The sequence below is a fragment of the Ochotona curzoniae genome, unplaced genomic scaffold (genome assembly GCF_017591425.1).
Source record: "Ochotona curzoniae isolate NIBS_2020 unplaced genomic scaffold, NIBS_Ocur_1.0 contig_2688, whole genome shotgun sequence".
NCBI classification, from domain to species: domain Eukaryota; kingdom Metazoa; phylum Chordata; class Mammalia; order Lagomorpha; family Ochotonidae; genus Ochotona; species Ochotona curzoniae.
The window spans coordinates 27,027,690-27,043,057 of NW_024465553.1; the positions used below are offsets into that span (position 1 = coordinate 27,027,690).

Consider the following 15,368-nt stretch of genomic DNA (forward strand, 5'->3'; position numbering starts at 1 on the left):
GTGAGTGGTTTAATTTGATATCGCCACTTGGAAGAGTGGGTAACAGTACTTAAAAATGCACATACTCAGCAGTTTCACTTCCTGGCATGTTCTCAGATATATGGATAGTTTGTGCTGGGAGTCATTACAGATATATACATTTCACAATTCACAAATCAGGCTTAGCTTGGGATATTTTGATAATTTTTGAGCAGGCATAATTTGTCATTTTCATACACTTAACATTTTGAAATAAATTTTATTTTTTTATATTGAAAAAAAAACAAAAAAAAAACAGATATATACATTGTCTCAATGAGTATCAGTGTAGTAACAGCACTTGTTCTTTAAGGGAGATTGACACTTTTAGAATCTAAAAGTAAAACAAAATGACAGAATTAAGGCTGTTATTTTAATAAATGAGACACTTTTAATCTTGAGTCAGATAAAAATCGGGTTTTTCAAAATCTGCAGCAGTACAGGGAGAATGACAGACTTCAAATAAGCATTAATAAAGCAATGGTTCAGATACTGATATTAGATATTAGTATGTAATATTTAAATACTTAAAAAATTGAAATGGTGTTTTTCATATGCATTTTCTAAAAAAATTCAAGGGCAGTATCCCATATGAATAGCAGTTCAAATCCTTGCTGTTCCACTTCTGACTCTGAAAGAATGCCCAAGTGCTTGAATTGCTACTGCCCATGTTGGAGAGCTAGACAGAGTTCCAGGCTCCTGGCTTCAGCCTCACGCAGATCTACCAGTTGCAGCCATCTGGGAAGTGACCCAGCACATGGAGGACTCATTTCCTTATATCTGTTGGTCTTGTCTCCGGAACTCAGCTTTTCAAATACTTTTTTTTTTTTTGAGGTATAGTCTTTTTTTTTTTTTAAAGGTTTATTTATTTTATTGGAAAGGTAGATGTACAGAGAGGAGGAGAGACAGGAGGAAGATCTTCTGTCCAGTGATTCACTCCCCAAGTGAGTGAAACAGCTGGTGCTGTGCCGATCCGAAGCCAGGAGCCAGGAACCTCCTCCAGGTCTCCCACGCAGGGGCAGGGTCCCAAGGCTTTGGCCCATCCTTGACTGCCTTCCCAGGCCACAAGCAGGGAGCTGGATGGGAAGTGGAGCAGTTGGGATTGGAACCGCCGCCCATGTGGGATCCCTGTGTGTTCAAGGCGAGGACCTTCACCATTATGCTATCGCGCCAGGCCTGAGCTATAGTCTTTTAATCTGTTGTTTTCTTATGTGCAGATTGAAACATTTTACAGGATAGAGGGGCACAAAAATCAGGTGATCAACTGAGAAAATGAAAAGATTTATTAATTACTATGTAAATGGATGGGATAATATTTTAAATGGTTTAATTTAAACTGTAGAAGTATAGCCGCAAATAGTTATTACACTTGTCAGAAGCATTAGATTCCTTGAGAGTCTTAAACTTCTCATTTTCCAGAATTGGCTGTGTGTTTTGTATGTAATAGGTTCAGTTGCCAGGATTTATGATGGTGGTGATGATGGTGATGAACTTCATGAACTAAAAGGGCACTGAGTTAGGACGGGTGAACAAGTGAAGAAGCATAGCAAAGTCTGAGACTTAATATTTTTCTTTCAGATATTTAATGACTCTGTGGTAAATAGCCATCCAAAAAGTTCACAAAATTTACTGCAATTCAGGTATTTTTTTAAATAAGGAAATACCATAATTTCCGGGGCAGTTTATGAATATGAGATTAGAAAATTACTTAAAATGTATTTATTGCATTTTAGATTGCTGACTCCACAGAGGCATTCAAACTGTAACCAGTGGTTTGAAAAGGGACATACAGGTAGGTACTGTGTACATATTTTTCCCAAGTAGGGATAATAAATAATGTATAGGATTTTGTACTTTACAAATATCATTTGAATTGTTTGTGTCTCTTTTTAACTTACTATGCAAGTGTGGCTTTAAAGCAAGTTTTTTTCTTAAACAAAAAGTGCAGTCATTGTAGCAAATTACAAAGGAACCAAAAATACTGTCACTAGCCTTCAGTGACATGATACATATGCTGACATTTGTTCTCTTTTTCTTCCTGTGAGTATGTATGCTTTGTTCATCTCTCTTCCTAAATTTAAGTCATACCATTTACATAATTTTGTATCCTTTTTCGCTTGATACACATTTGAGATATTTCCCTATATTATTAAATAGATTTTATTTGTAATGTTCTATTGTGTAGATATGCTATAATTATCCAGCCACTCTCTCACATTGAATATTTTGTCATTTCTAGTGTTTAAAACTTAAATAATACTACTATATTCTTTTACACTAATCTTTTTACTATCTTGGTCTATTTGCTTTGAATAAAATCGCAGAAAAATTACATAATATATATTTGAGTTTATTATTCTAAAATCAACTAGTTGTTGGAACTTGTGACATACCCTTGAAAACACTAACACTCTCTCCATGTGTACATATGGATACATACAACATACCTGTGTGCATACATGTGTGTGTTTCTATATATACATACATATACATGTGTGTATATCTATGTATAATGTTATGTGTTATGCACATATTTTGGTAACCAAGTAGTCCATGACAGTTATTACATTAATTAATTTTTACCATTTCTTATCTGATTACTGACTTATTTTTAGCATGGAAAAGCTGTTTCATTTTGGTGGCATGAAAATTATGCAAATATGTGCATATTAGGAGCAATCATATAACGTAGTGTGGCTCTGTTTCTCGTAGTGTACCTGCCCAACACAATACACTTATTTTACTCAATTTTAATATCCTCTCTTCTTTCTTCTGAGAGAAAAACTTGTATTTTACATTTCCAGTTGATCTGTCCAACTGCTTATAATCCTTCTAATAAAAGGTGTAAAGAAGTTTACGTGTCTGACTTAGTTCTACCTGCTGTTTAACATACTTACCTATGTTTTAAAAAGGGTATAATTATTTTGGAAGAACATAGGATTCCTTGAGACTTTCCGAAATTTAATTTATTTGAAAGGGGTAAGGGAATGGGATAGAAAGGGATAGTGAGGAATAAGCAGAGAGGAAGAGAGAACTCCCCTATCCACTGGTTCACTTCCCCACAGCCACAAGCCGCTAGAGTTCTTAGTCAGCTGGGCTCAGCCCCAACTGTTAGGGGCATTTGTACAATGAACCAGCAGAGGAAAACTTACTCTCTTTCTGTGTGTCTGTCTGGTTCTTAAAAATATATTTAGCAACTCACAGAACTGCAAAATAAAACAACAGTGAAATATCATTACATACTCACCAATTAAGCAAATTTTTGAAGTCTTCAATACTAAGAATTAATGGGAATATAGGACAAAACAGTTATTAGTAAGCTCATTTAATGAGATCAAAATTTAATTATAACTGGAACTGATAATTTTGTGCAGAAAGAGTGAATGATTTCTTGAGGGCAGTTCAGGATGGTCTCTTGTCACGATAAAAATCGCATCTGTCAAAATGAAAGACACACTTATAACTTCACGATTCTGTTCCTAGGTGTACATCCTGTGACAGTATGTGTCAAAGAATGTTTATGCTATCATTGTTGGTAATAGCCTCAAAGCAGAAGCTTTCCAAATGCTAATTTGCAGTGGAATGGATAGGCATACCATATTGTTTTTACAATGGAATATTTGATATCAGTAAGAATAAGAAATCTGTGTTTGGCATAATGTGGATGAATCTCAGAAGCATATGCTATGTGAAAAAGATGTAATGGCACACATTTTATTGTACATTTTAAAATAGGAAAAAACAGTTGTTTCAGTGGTGAAACTACATAAAGCAAAGTAAAATTATTATAGAAAGTCAGGATCGTGATTGTTCCTGAGGAGGAAGACAGAGATTTGGGGTCTTTCGGAGTGCTCATGATACTTTATTTCTTTAGCTGCGTGGTGGTTTTGTGAATGTTCCTTGTAATTTTGTCTAACTGTTTATATTATATTTTCTTATCCTTTTCTTGCTGTAGTGGGTTGAACTATTAAGTTGCCACTTTTGTAGGTTAAAACAGCCAAATACTGGTATTTTCATGATTCAACTAGCATAAGTTACAAAAAGAGAAATAATTTTTAATAGATTTTTATTTTGAATTTTGAATTATGTGGTATAATTACGTAAAGGCTGGGATTACCCCCCAAACTCCCACCCCCCAATAATTTGTTTTCAAAAAAGCAGATGCTGAGTATGGAGATAAAGGGCCAGTGAGAAAACTGAGAGAATCAAAATCTACTTCACAAGTAAGTTAAATGTTTCGTTTCTTACTTTGAAGCTAAGCATCCCAATTTAAGACCTTCTGCATCCATTTACATTTTAGATTCAGTACAATGAGGATTATCAATCTGTGATGTTTTTGGTTTGTTAATCAGGTTTCTGAGGATTCAGATTCCACTTCTCGTATTAAAAAGGAATCCACAAAAAGTTTATGTGAAAATATATAAAAAAGTATTATTGATACCTGATGGTATATGTGAAGACCACTACTAAAATGTAAATGATTTGCCATATTAATTCCAGACTAATGATACCCGTAAAAATATCTTTGAATTATTTTTAGAAGATTTTATGTATTTACTAATTCGAAAGGCAGAGAGAGAAAGGAAAGAGAGAAAGTGACGCTGTGGCATGCCAAGTTAAGACAGTGCCTGTGATGCTGGCATGAGATTTGATGTAGTAAGCATGTTTGTGTATTCCCACCTCTGGCTACAAAATAATAATTTTAAAAAAATGGTATTCAGATTCTTCATCTTTGTGGAGAAAATAGAATATTGAGGTCATAAGAGCAAAATGGTGCAAAAACATGCTAAGCCAGACAATAAGATTGGTTTTAAGATTTGAGTTACTTTTCTCTTTTAAGGAGGTGGTATATGCAGTTTTTCAACCAAAGTAGAATGTGGCAATTATAAAAGAAAAATCATTGCTAGCCATTTTTCTCTGTCAACTTTAGTATCTTCTGACTGTCACTCGCATTGTTTGAGCCAGGAAGAAAAGAGAACCTAGATAACTGAAATTAATTATTTTTCTGATTCTAGGTAAATATATTAACATCACTTTTATCGATTATTATTTTACTTTGTGAAATAATAACATCATAGATTTAGTGCTTTTACCATATATGCTTTTATGTCTTCAATTACTGCAATTTTTATAGTTTCCTGTTGCTTTGCATTTGCAGACTGTCTACACAGAACGTTTTGGAAAATCAATAGAAAATAGTAGTGATGAAGTAGAAGAACAAACTGAGAACTTTTCACAAACTCCTGAAATTCCTATGTTTTTAAGAACTGAAGCTGTGAAAACACCTGATTCATTGGAGAAAATACAGTTTCCAAAAACCCCGACATTTGAAATGTGGGATATTTTAACAGTCATAATAAAATTACCTATTTTGGGCTGTAGAAATAATTGATAGGGATTGGAAGATGCCTAAACCTGTAATCTTAACAAGTCTTTATTATGGAGTGATTTTGAACATATATATAGTAAATTAAGGGTGATAGAAATAGTGACTATTTTTTTTTTTGAGAAAAGATTTATTTCGAAGAGTAATTAAGAGATGGAGATGGGCTCAGTGGAAACCTGAGGCCAGGTGTTTGATGTGGGTCTCCCACGGGGGTGGCAGGGACCCAAGCACTCGAGCCGTCTGCTGCTTTCCCCAGGCACTAACATGGACCCGAGTCAGAAGTGGAGCAGCCAGGACTCAAACCAGCACTCCTCTGGGCTGCTGGTGTTGTAGGGGCAGCTTAGCTCCTATGCCACAACACTGGCCACCTTCAGTCCCCCGTCTTACAGGGTTATTGGGAGAATAGCTAGTTATGTCTAAGCACCAGTATGAAGTCTGACAGTATGTTCTTAGTGTACATGATTCATAATTACCCCAAAATTCATTTTTCCGCTTTATTAATGTTATTGTCTACCCCAAATCACCCTTTCTCCATAGATTTGCTACTTCCTACATTTTCCTAGTTAATTCCCTTCTCTCTGTCATTATTAAGGTAGGAACCTTAATAATGGAATCAGTCTGTGTGGTTAACAGTAGATTTTTAGCAAGTTTGATGACTTTATTTTTTCTGTAACAGAAATAGGAATGCAATACCTGAAGATCAAGCACAAAAGGAATCCCCTGGATTTTCTTTTCTTATGAGTTATACTTCTCAATCACCTGGACTGAATTTATTTGATTCTTCCATATTTGATTCAGAAATCTCATCAGATCAGGTAACATGATATATTAAAGTTTTATTTCTAAAAACTGTTTACTGTAACTTTCAGTAATTTTAGTGGTCTAATTCCAAACTGTTCTGGGGAAGAATAATAAAAAGGCAATATTTTAGAAATTTGGAGTATTGGTAGTACAGTAAAGAATACCCCAAATTGACATTAATAAAAGAAAAATCTTTGGTCAGTACAAGAAGAATCTTTGGGTAGGGTTTTTATTTTTATCATTTTTAATTTTAAAAGATTCATTTTACTTGAAAGAAAGGAAGAGTGACAAAGATATCTTCCATCCACTGGTTGCTACAATAGACAGAGCAATGCAGGCCGGAAGCTAGGAGCGAAGAGCTTCTTCTGGGTCTCTAGCATGGGTGTAGGGACCCAAAGATCAAAGCAATCATGAGATGAATAAGAAAATATTTCTAAAAAAAGAGTGAAAATTCAGCTGATAAAAAACCATGGAGAAAAGAATCAAGTGTATATTTGCAAATTGTTTTCTGCCTAAGACAGCAGCATCCCACATGGGGATGCCTGGGTTAAGCCCCAGCTCTTCTGCTTCCAATCCAGCTTCCTGCCAAGTGCACTCTGAGAGGCAGCAGATGCTTGAGCTTGGGTCTCGGGCCACCCATGTTGGAGACACAGATTCAGTTTCTGGCTCTAGGCCACAATTTTTGAACTTTTGTAGTTGAAATTTTGAAGTTTTTTCTGGCCCACCCTGCTATTGTGGGTATGTGAGCAGTGGGTTGAAGACTTCTCTTTGCTTTTCTGCCTCCCAAATAAAATGAAAAAATAATTTTAAACTTGTAGACGTTGCTAAAGCCAGAACAAAATGGTGGCTTTAAATATTTTTATTAATGATTGAAATAATTAATAGAAAAGAAGAAAGATCTTAAATCTGCGACCTGAAATTCTGTCATGAGATGTTGGAAAAGCAGCAGTAAAGCAAATTCAAAGTAAGTAGAAAATTCGAATGCTAGGGACAGAAAGAATGAGATGAAAGATAAGTGTGAAAGAAAATCAATAAAACCAAAGCTAGGTCTTTGAAGATAATTGAAAAAAATTGATAAACTTGGACCTGGCGCAGCAGCCTAGCAGCTAAAGTCCTTGCATTGAACTCCCAGGGATCCCATGTGGGCGCCGGTTCTAATCCCAGCAGCTCCACTTCCCATCCAGCTCCCTGCTTGTGGCCCGGGAAAGCAGTTGAGGACGGCCCAAAGCTTTGGGGCCCTGCACCCATGTGGGAGACCCGGAAGAAGTTCCTGGTCCCTGGCTTTGGATCAGCATAGTATCAGCTGTGGCGCTCACTTGGGGAGTGAATCATTGGACGGAAGATCTTTCTCTCTGTCTCTCCTCCTCTCTGTATATCTGACTTTCCAATAAATAAATGAATCTTAACAAAAAAAAAAAAAAAGAAAAGAAAGAATAAGAGTTGAAACAACCTAAATATTCAAAATAAGAGATCTGCTGAAAAGTTTTGGTTTGTGTACGTGAGAGAATACTATACTGCTGAAGGACCAAGTTTCAGAATAAAATCAGAAAATGTTGACAGTGCAACATTAGAAGAATAAAAGCAATACTGGAAACTGTGCTGTTGTGATCCTGTTTTATTTTTATTAATTGCATTGCATTATGTGACACAGTGTTATGGGTGCTGGGATTCCCCCCACCCCTCCCCGAACCCTCTCCCCATGGTGGATTTCTCCACCTTGTTGCATTACCACAGTTCAAATTCAGTTGAGATTCTTTCATTGGAAGTATTTACCAAGCATAAAGTCCAGCATCTTATTATCCTAGTGAGTTCAACAATTTCTTGGTGAGACCATCTCTGGTCTGAAGGTAAAGCTGGCAGAATATCATCCCAATCAATTAAAAGCCCCAACATAACATCAACAACAATTTACAACATTATGGCATTAATTGACATGGTATTGATTAACCAATATGTTAATAGGAAAATGCAGGTTCTTAACTGCATCCTGTGATTTCTTCATAGACGTTTCAATTTTGGTTTATATTCAACTGGGTTCTATACACCTCAAAATGGCTATAGATTACTATTCAGCTGTCTCGTGTCTATTTTCATTTTAGTATTTAGCTGTTTATAGTATTGAAGCATCCTAGTTTTAAATTTATTTTCATTTTTCTTTCATCTACTGAATCACTCCCCAATGCCCTCAACAGGCAGGCCTGGGTCAGGCAAGAATCAGGACCCCAGAACTCCGTGTTGGTTTCCCATAAGGGCGTATAGGAGCTCAAGTGCTTGAGTCATCACCTCCTGCATCTAGGGTGCACGTTAGCAAGAAGGAGGATCAGAAAGAGAGGAGTCACCTGAGCCTAGGCGTTCTGATAGAGTATGTGGGCATCTCAACCCGTGTCTTAACTGTTGTGCTTAGCATCCAGTCCTCTTCTCCATGTTTAATAAGTCCATATTGCTGAGGTGGCAACAAAATTGATATTAACTGATATGAATCAACTTCCTATTACTGTTTTTTTATTTGTTAAAGATTTATTATTTGTTAAAGGTTTATTATTATTTGTTAAAGATTTACTTATTTGAAAGGCAATGTTACAGAAAAAGAGAATGTTTTCATTTGCTGTTGTAGACTCTTAAAGGCTGGAATGGCTAGAGGTGGACCAGGCCAAAGCCAGGAGCCCAAAGGTCCATCTGGGTCTCCCATGTGGGATGCAGAGGCCTGAGTAGGTACACCATCCTCTGCCCTTCACAGGTTCATTAGCTGGAAGTCAGATTGTAGGTGGAACAGCAGGATGCTGGCGTTGTAAATGCAGCTCTAATCACTGTTATGGGACACACTATTATTATGTTTATAGGAAGGTTTGTTAGTTTTTTGTTTTTTTTTGAAAAACAGCAAAAAGATAAATGGAATCTTAGATTAAGATTCAAAAGTACAAGCTAACCTTAGCACAATGTATATTTTCACGTTTTCTGTATCACCTGAAATCATATTTGTGGCCCTGTGTTAGTGTAAGTAAAAGGTTTTGACGACAGATCGAGTTTTTAGTTTATAGATGCTGTTCAGAAAGCTGGCGGTATGTGGACTCTAATTCTAAGCTTTAGATTCAGATATGAACATTATATGCGTATATATGTGTACACATGTAGTGTTGTCCGGATTGCTTAAGGAATATGTTGTGGTAATTATTTTCCAGTTTAATGAACGTTATTCTGAGGGAAATCTAAATCCTGTTTCATCACAACAAGAAATTGGTAAGTAATTTGAAGTTTGCTATATATGAAAGCATATTAATATTTCTGATTAGTATTTTAGTTTCTGAGTTTCTTAGGTTTTTTTTTGTTCAAAAATCATCAATAATTACACACCATTCATTGTTCTTATAAAGCAATTTAACTTCTTCTATTACTTCTTTACCAAAACTTGCTTTTCTAAATATTGCTAATTGTATTTCAGTTTATAAAACAAATATGTCCACATGTCCTCACCCACTTAGAATGAAATCCACTCAGTGGGTCACAGATATGCACACATTCCCTTACCCAATTGTATTTCTTTGTCTTTTAAGACCAGGTTCCCTCCTCAACTTCCCATTCTGAAAATATGCTTCCCTCACTTTTTTAAGTAGTTTTTTTATACTTTAAAAATATTCTGAATTCTGTGATTAGTTATTTATGAATATGTCATCATAGATGCTTTCTTTGAGGCCATGAACTCAGTTTTATTCACCTCTGAGTTCTCCACACGCTTAGAATCACCATCTTGCATAGTCACTTAAAATTTTATTTTTGATGAGCATATATGTTACTTAATGATTTCAGATGAAGTCTGAACAAAAAAAACAAAATCAGTAGATTTGCTCAGAAAGATTCAGGATCTTCGTTCTTTTTGCATCCATGTCTACCTTACAGCTGTGTTCATTCAAGTCTTAGGGATGGCTACTGATGTCAGTGTAAATGTGAAATGAGAAGGGCGAGAGAGGGTGTGTGAAAACCTACCCGTTTATTGCTGTTTGGTCCAACTCTAGTTAGGGTGAAGTGAGAGAGATTGTTTAGAAATACATAAATATTTCAAAGTGACACAGAGTCGTTTCCTTTGTTTAATGTTGTATAGGTTGATTCGTTCTCTTGGGATAAGTATAGATGCCTTAAAAGACTTATTTTCAAATCAATCTTATTTACCATGGGCTTTTAATTGCTTAATAGTGCATTAAAATTACGATTAAGATGTTTCAATATTTTATAATTGTAGTTTTAAGTAACATGTTTAGTGAAAAACAGTATTTTTCCTAATGTCAATCCTAGAAGTAATCACCTAAATAATTTTATACATAAATTTATTTTAACAAATTAGAAAGACCTATGATCTCTTAGTTATTCTGTCTGTTTACTTAACAATACCACGTGCAAGGGCCCTTCAGAAATTCCAGGACCTGCAGGCAGCAGAGGTGAACGTGCTTCACCAGTTAGGACACCGTGTGAGATGTTTGCATCCCACATCCCATGTCTCACTTCCTGGGTTCAAGTCCCTCCTCCACTTGCGCCCAGAGCCCTCCTGCTGCACAAGCTGTGAGACAGCCGGCGAATAACGCATCAGCTTGAGGCTTTGTCTCCCACTGCGGAGAGCCGGGTCGGGTCTGGCTCCTGGTTTCATCTTGGACCTCCCTTGGCTGTCGCAGACACCTGAAGAGTGAATCAGTGGAAGGAATTTCTCTTTTTCTTTCTGTTGCTCTGCTTTTTCAAATAAAACAAACTTTTTAAAAAGTAGGTAAGTATGGGCCCAGCACGGTAGCCTAGCGGCTTAATTCCTCACCTTGAATGCATTGGAATTCCATATAGGCACCAGTTCTAACCCTGGCAGCCCCACTTCCCATCCAGCTCCCTGCTTGTGGCCTGGGAAAGCAGTCAAGGATGGCCCAAGGCCTTGGGACTCTGCACCTGTGTGGGAGATCCAGAAGAGGCTCTGGGCTCCTGGCTTTGGATTGGCTCAGCTCTAGACATTGCGACCACTTGGGAAGTGAATCAACGCACAGAAGGTCTTCCTCTCTGTCTCTCTTCTCTCTATATATTACTTTCCTGTAAAAACAAATCTTTTATAAAATAGGTAAGTTTATTAAAATAAACCTATTTTGGTACAAAAATTTTGAAATCATGTAGGTTTATTTTTAAAGATTTGTTTATTTTTATTGGAAAAGCTGATAACAGAGAGGAGAGACAGAAAGACCTTCTGTCTGCTGGTTCACAACCCAAATGGCCACGGTGGCCAGAGCTGAGCCTATTGGGGGCAGAAGTCAGGAGCCTCTTCCAGGTCTGCAACACATGTGCAGGATCCCAAGGCTTTGGGCCGTCCCCGACTGCTTTCCCAGGCCATAAACAGTGAGCTAGATTGGAAGTTGAGCAGCCAAAGCACAACCCAGTGTGCTTTTTTTTTTTTTTTAAGATTTATTTTTATTGCAAAGTCAGATATACAAAGAGGAGGAGAGACAGAGAGCAAGATCTTCCATCTGTTGATTCACTCCACAAGTGACCCCAATGGCCAGTGCTGCGCCAATCCAAAGCCAGCAGCCAGAAACTTCCTCCAGGTCTCCCACATGGGTGCAGGGTCCCAAAGCCTTGGGCCGTCCTCGACTGCTTTCCTGGGCCACAGGCAGGGAGCTGGATGGGAAGCGGGGGCTGCCGGGATTAGAACTGGCACCCATATGGGATCCCTGCATGTGCAAGGCAAGGACCTTAGCCACTAGGCCACGCTGCTGGGCCCTAAAATTCGTATTTTAAAGTGGGAGATTCATTAATCCACCCAAGTTCATTTCCGTCTCTACTGCTTCTCAGTGCTCTTGCCAGTGGGGGTTGACTTCTGTTACTGCAGTGCTTGCTCTGTGTACTTGACTCTGTCTCTCTCAGGCTCTTCACTTAAGCTCTCTACCCTAGCTTGGCCCTGTGCTGGTATACTAGTTCTTTTGATGCCCGAGTTCAGATGATTAGAAGTGTTCTAACCTTTCAGTTTCTAAAAATGAGCACCATCAACAAAAGGGGAATACAGTTAAATGTGCTAAACAGATGAATGATCCAGTGTTACTCTGTTGTATATAAGATATATAATTCAGTAAGTAAGTAAATTTTATATATAACACGAATGATATGACATTATAATATTTCTCTTCAGGAAATTTATTTAGGAAACCGGAAGGAGAAGATGCCTTCACGTTTTCATTTCCATCGGATACTTCAACTCGTGCATTTGGAGCTAGAAAAGATGATTTTAGTTTTCCGTTCTCATTTGAACAGGATCAAAGCTCAATACCCTCTTCTTCCTTGAAGGATTTTTCGTCTTCCTCTCAAAATACAGCACAGTTTCCTTTTTTTTGACCTGGTTACCAATTTCTTGAATTATTCTACTACTCTGAAATCACCGAGGGCATAAATTTATTACTGAAAATTCAAAGATTGTTTTGTCGGTTAAAGCAGTAATAGATTAACATGGTTATCTGATTGTTGTAATTTAAATGTTTAAGTAATGAACATTTCACTTTTGTTTAATGGCAGTAGCTGATGATTATTTGATTTTGATTTTTAAGCCATGTTTGAGAAGAATGTTTGTTATAGGTTTTTTCTATTCCTATTTTTGTGAATGCTAACCTTGATTGTCTCTGGTACCTCAGTTTTATGATAGAAGTATTTTAGATGGTTTAATAAGAACAAGAGTTCCTTCAGGCGCTCAGCATACTTTTTAGTGGTAACTACAGAATTAGTGCTGGGGTATACTTTAGCAACTAAAGCATTCTTTTAAAATTATTGTTTTTGAGCCCAGTACAATGGCTCAACTGGCTAATCTTCCAACTTCAAATGCCAGCATTCCATTTGGGTGCTGGTTTCTTCCCTGGAGCTCCACCTCCGATCCAGCTCACTGATTGTGGTCTGGAAAAGCAATGAAAGATGGCCTAAGTCCTTGGGATCCTGCACCCATGCTGGAAACCTGAGAGAAGCTCCTGGCTCCTGGCTCCCAACTGGTTCAGCTCCAGCCGTTTGGGGAGTGAACCAGTAGATGGAAGGTTGTTCTCTGTCTCACCTTCTCTCTGTATATCTACTTTCACAATTAAAAAAAATAAGCGAAATCCTTAAAATTACTGTTTTTACTTATGTTTCACTGTGTCTGGATTCAGAGTGATAGTCTATTAATAATTTCAAAGAATTTATGTTATTGTCAGTAAACAAAGTCTTTGTTGTTTTCTTGGTAAAATTGTAACATTAGCTGTTGCACTAGTATCTTTAATGAAAGAAAATTGAGTATGAAAGGATAGAATAACTTCTGAAAACTATTGCTCTGAGTGGTGGTCGCATTAGTGCGTTGCTTTTTCCTTAAATATTTTTTTTAGAAAACATTTGTTTCTTCAACAAAACAGTTCATTATTATATTTTGTATTTTTGTCAGTTATCTTAAATGAAGACATTTAGCATGATACAATTATGTAAACATGTTGCTCAATATCTGTATTTGAATTTTAGTTGGATTGAGTTGTCAAATAATAAAGAATATGACTATATTTTGTTGTGTGACTACTGATAGACTTTAAACCTCACAACCTTTCTTTCGTCTGCTCTCCCACAGCTGGTAAAACTGGTTGCTCCCTGTGGCTCCAGCAGGAAGTTCAAGTCATGTATGGAAACTGTTCCCCCCTTACCCCTGTCCCACCGTTTAATCCCCAAAACCACTCTCCTTTCTCTGCTTTCTCAAACCATTTTCAGGCTAAATGCCCTGTTCTCCCCAGAAAGCCTGTTTATGTGAGCTGAGAATCTTTATATTCTGTTTGGGATATTTGTGGCATTGTCAGTCTCGATATGGAAACCCATCTTGCTTCTTTGGAGTGGCTAAACATGTCACAATTGTATTAAGTTAGCCTTTCCAAAGACTTTAAGATGAATCTAATAACGAAATTTAAGAAAACTTCACTCAATCCTTCAACTGGCTGAAAGTCAAAATTTACAGATAAGAAAATGGAATTTTTGTATAAGGTTTAATTTAAGTACTAATCACTAAATTGATAGTTATGATTGATGTGGTAAGTATACTGAAAATGAGGGAAAATGTTGAATTTATTTATTTATTTTTTGTTATTAAATTCAAACTGGTTTTAGCCTTGAGATTTCCAGTGATTCCGTAATTTTTACTTTAAGTAATATCCAGAAACAGCAGTATGGTTATCATGTGCCAGTAAGTAAGATAAAATGTGCATTTAAAAAGTATTTCCAGGGGGCTGGCGCTGTTGCATAGCAGGTGAAGCCTCACCTGTGGCAGCAGCATTCCTTCCGGTGCCAGTTTGAGTCCTTTCTGCTCCACTTTGAATGCAGCTCCCTGCCAGTGCACCTGGGAAAGCAGTGGAGGATGGCCAAAGCGCCCGGGCGGCTGAGGCCACAGAGGAGACTCAGAAGTTCTTGGCTCAGCCCAGCTTTGGCTGTTGTGCAGACTGGGGAGTAAACCAGTGGATCTAAGATCTTTCATGTTAATTATTGCCTAATATATACAGTATGTATAAATGCTACTGAATAACCAATGTGTTGATGAGAAAATGAAAACACAAAAGCTTCTTGGGTAAAATAATGCTATTATGTAATCTGAGTCGGTAAAGAATTTGATAAGAGGGAAGAAACTATTTTGAAGAAATAAAAATAAAAACAAGAATAACAAAAACCTTGAGTTGCAGCAAAAACAGTGTTGAAAGGATTATAATTTTATGAATTTTCTAATTTACTTGGGTTTCTGAATTAAAGTCTATTAGAATATTTTTGTTCTGTGTATGTATTTCTTCACTCTTTTGAAGCTTTATGATTTATGTCTTTCTGTTCCTCTCAGTAGCTGAATATGATATACTTAGGGGTGTGGTTTGTTTATTGAATATAGTGCCCTGTTTGGCTTTGTGCTAAGATTTAGTGACCTCTTGGATTGGTATATGTTATTCGTTTTATAAAATTCTCAGTTATATTTCTTTAAGAATTTTTTTCCTTGCCTGTGCTTTGTCTCTCTCTCCTTTCCTCCAGGATTCAAATTTGTGCATTAAGCATTTGAATGTCCATAGGATGCTGGACTCTCTGTCATTGTCCATGCCCAGAACGATGGACGTGTGATTGTGTATGAAGAACTATACTATAGTAATGATATAGGGGAACTCAGCAAAGGGGGAGGGAG

At 36.9% G+C, this 15,368-nt stretch overlaps 1 protein-coding gene across 1 annotated transcript in view; it reads left to right on the top strand.

Moving 5' to 3' along the window:
* The window catches only part of CUNH14orf39 (chromosome unknown C14orf39 homolog), a 29,608-nt gene extending 17,051 nt beyond the window's left edge, over positions 1–12,557 (top strand). The window contains exons 11-17 of the mRNA XM_040975720.1: positions 1,597–1,658; positions 1,752–1,810; positions 4,180–4,241; positions 5,177–5,352; positions 6,075–6,219; positions 9,385–9,442; positions 12,351–12,557. Of these exons, the coding sequence (XP_040831654.1) occupies positions 1,597–1,658; positions 1,752–1,810; positions 4,180–4,241; positions 5,177–5,352; positions 6,075–6,219; positions 9,385–9,442; positions 12,351–12,553 (765 nt within the window). The 3' untranslated portion in view covers positions 12,554–12,557. The remainder of the gene's footprint in view (positions 1–1,596; positions 1,659–1,751; positions 1,811–4,179; positions 4,242–5,176; positions 5,353–6,074; positions 6,220–9,384; positions 9,443–12,350) is intronic.
* The last annotated feature ends 2,811 nt before the right edge of the window (positions 12,558–15,368 follow it).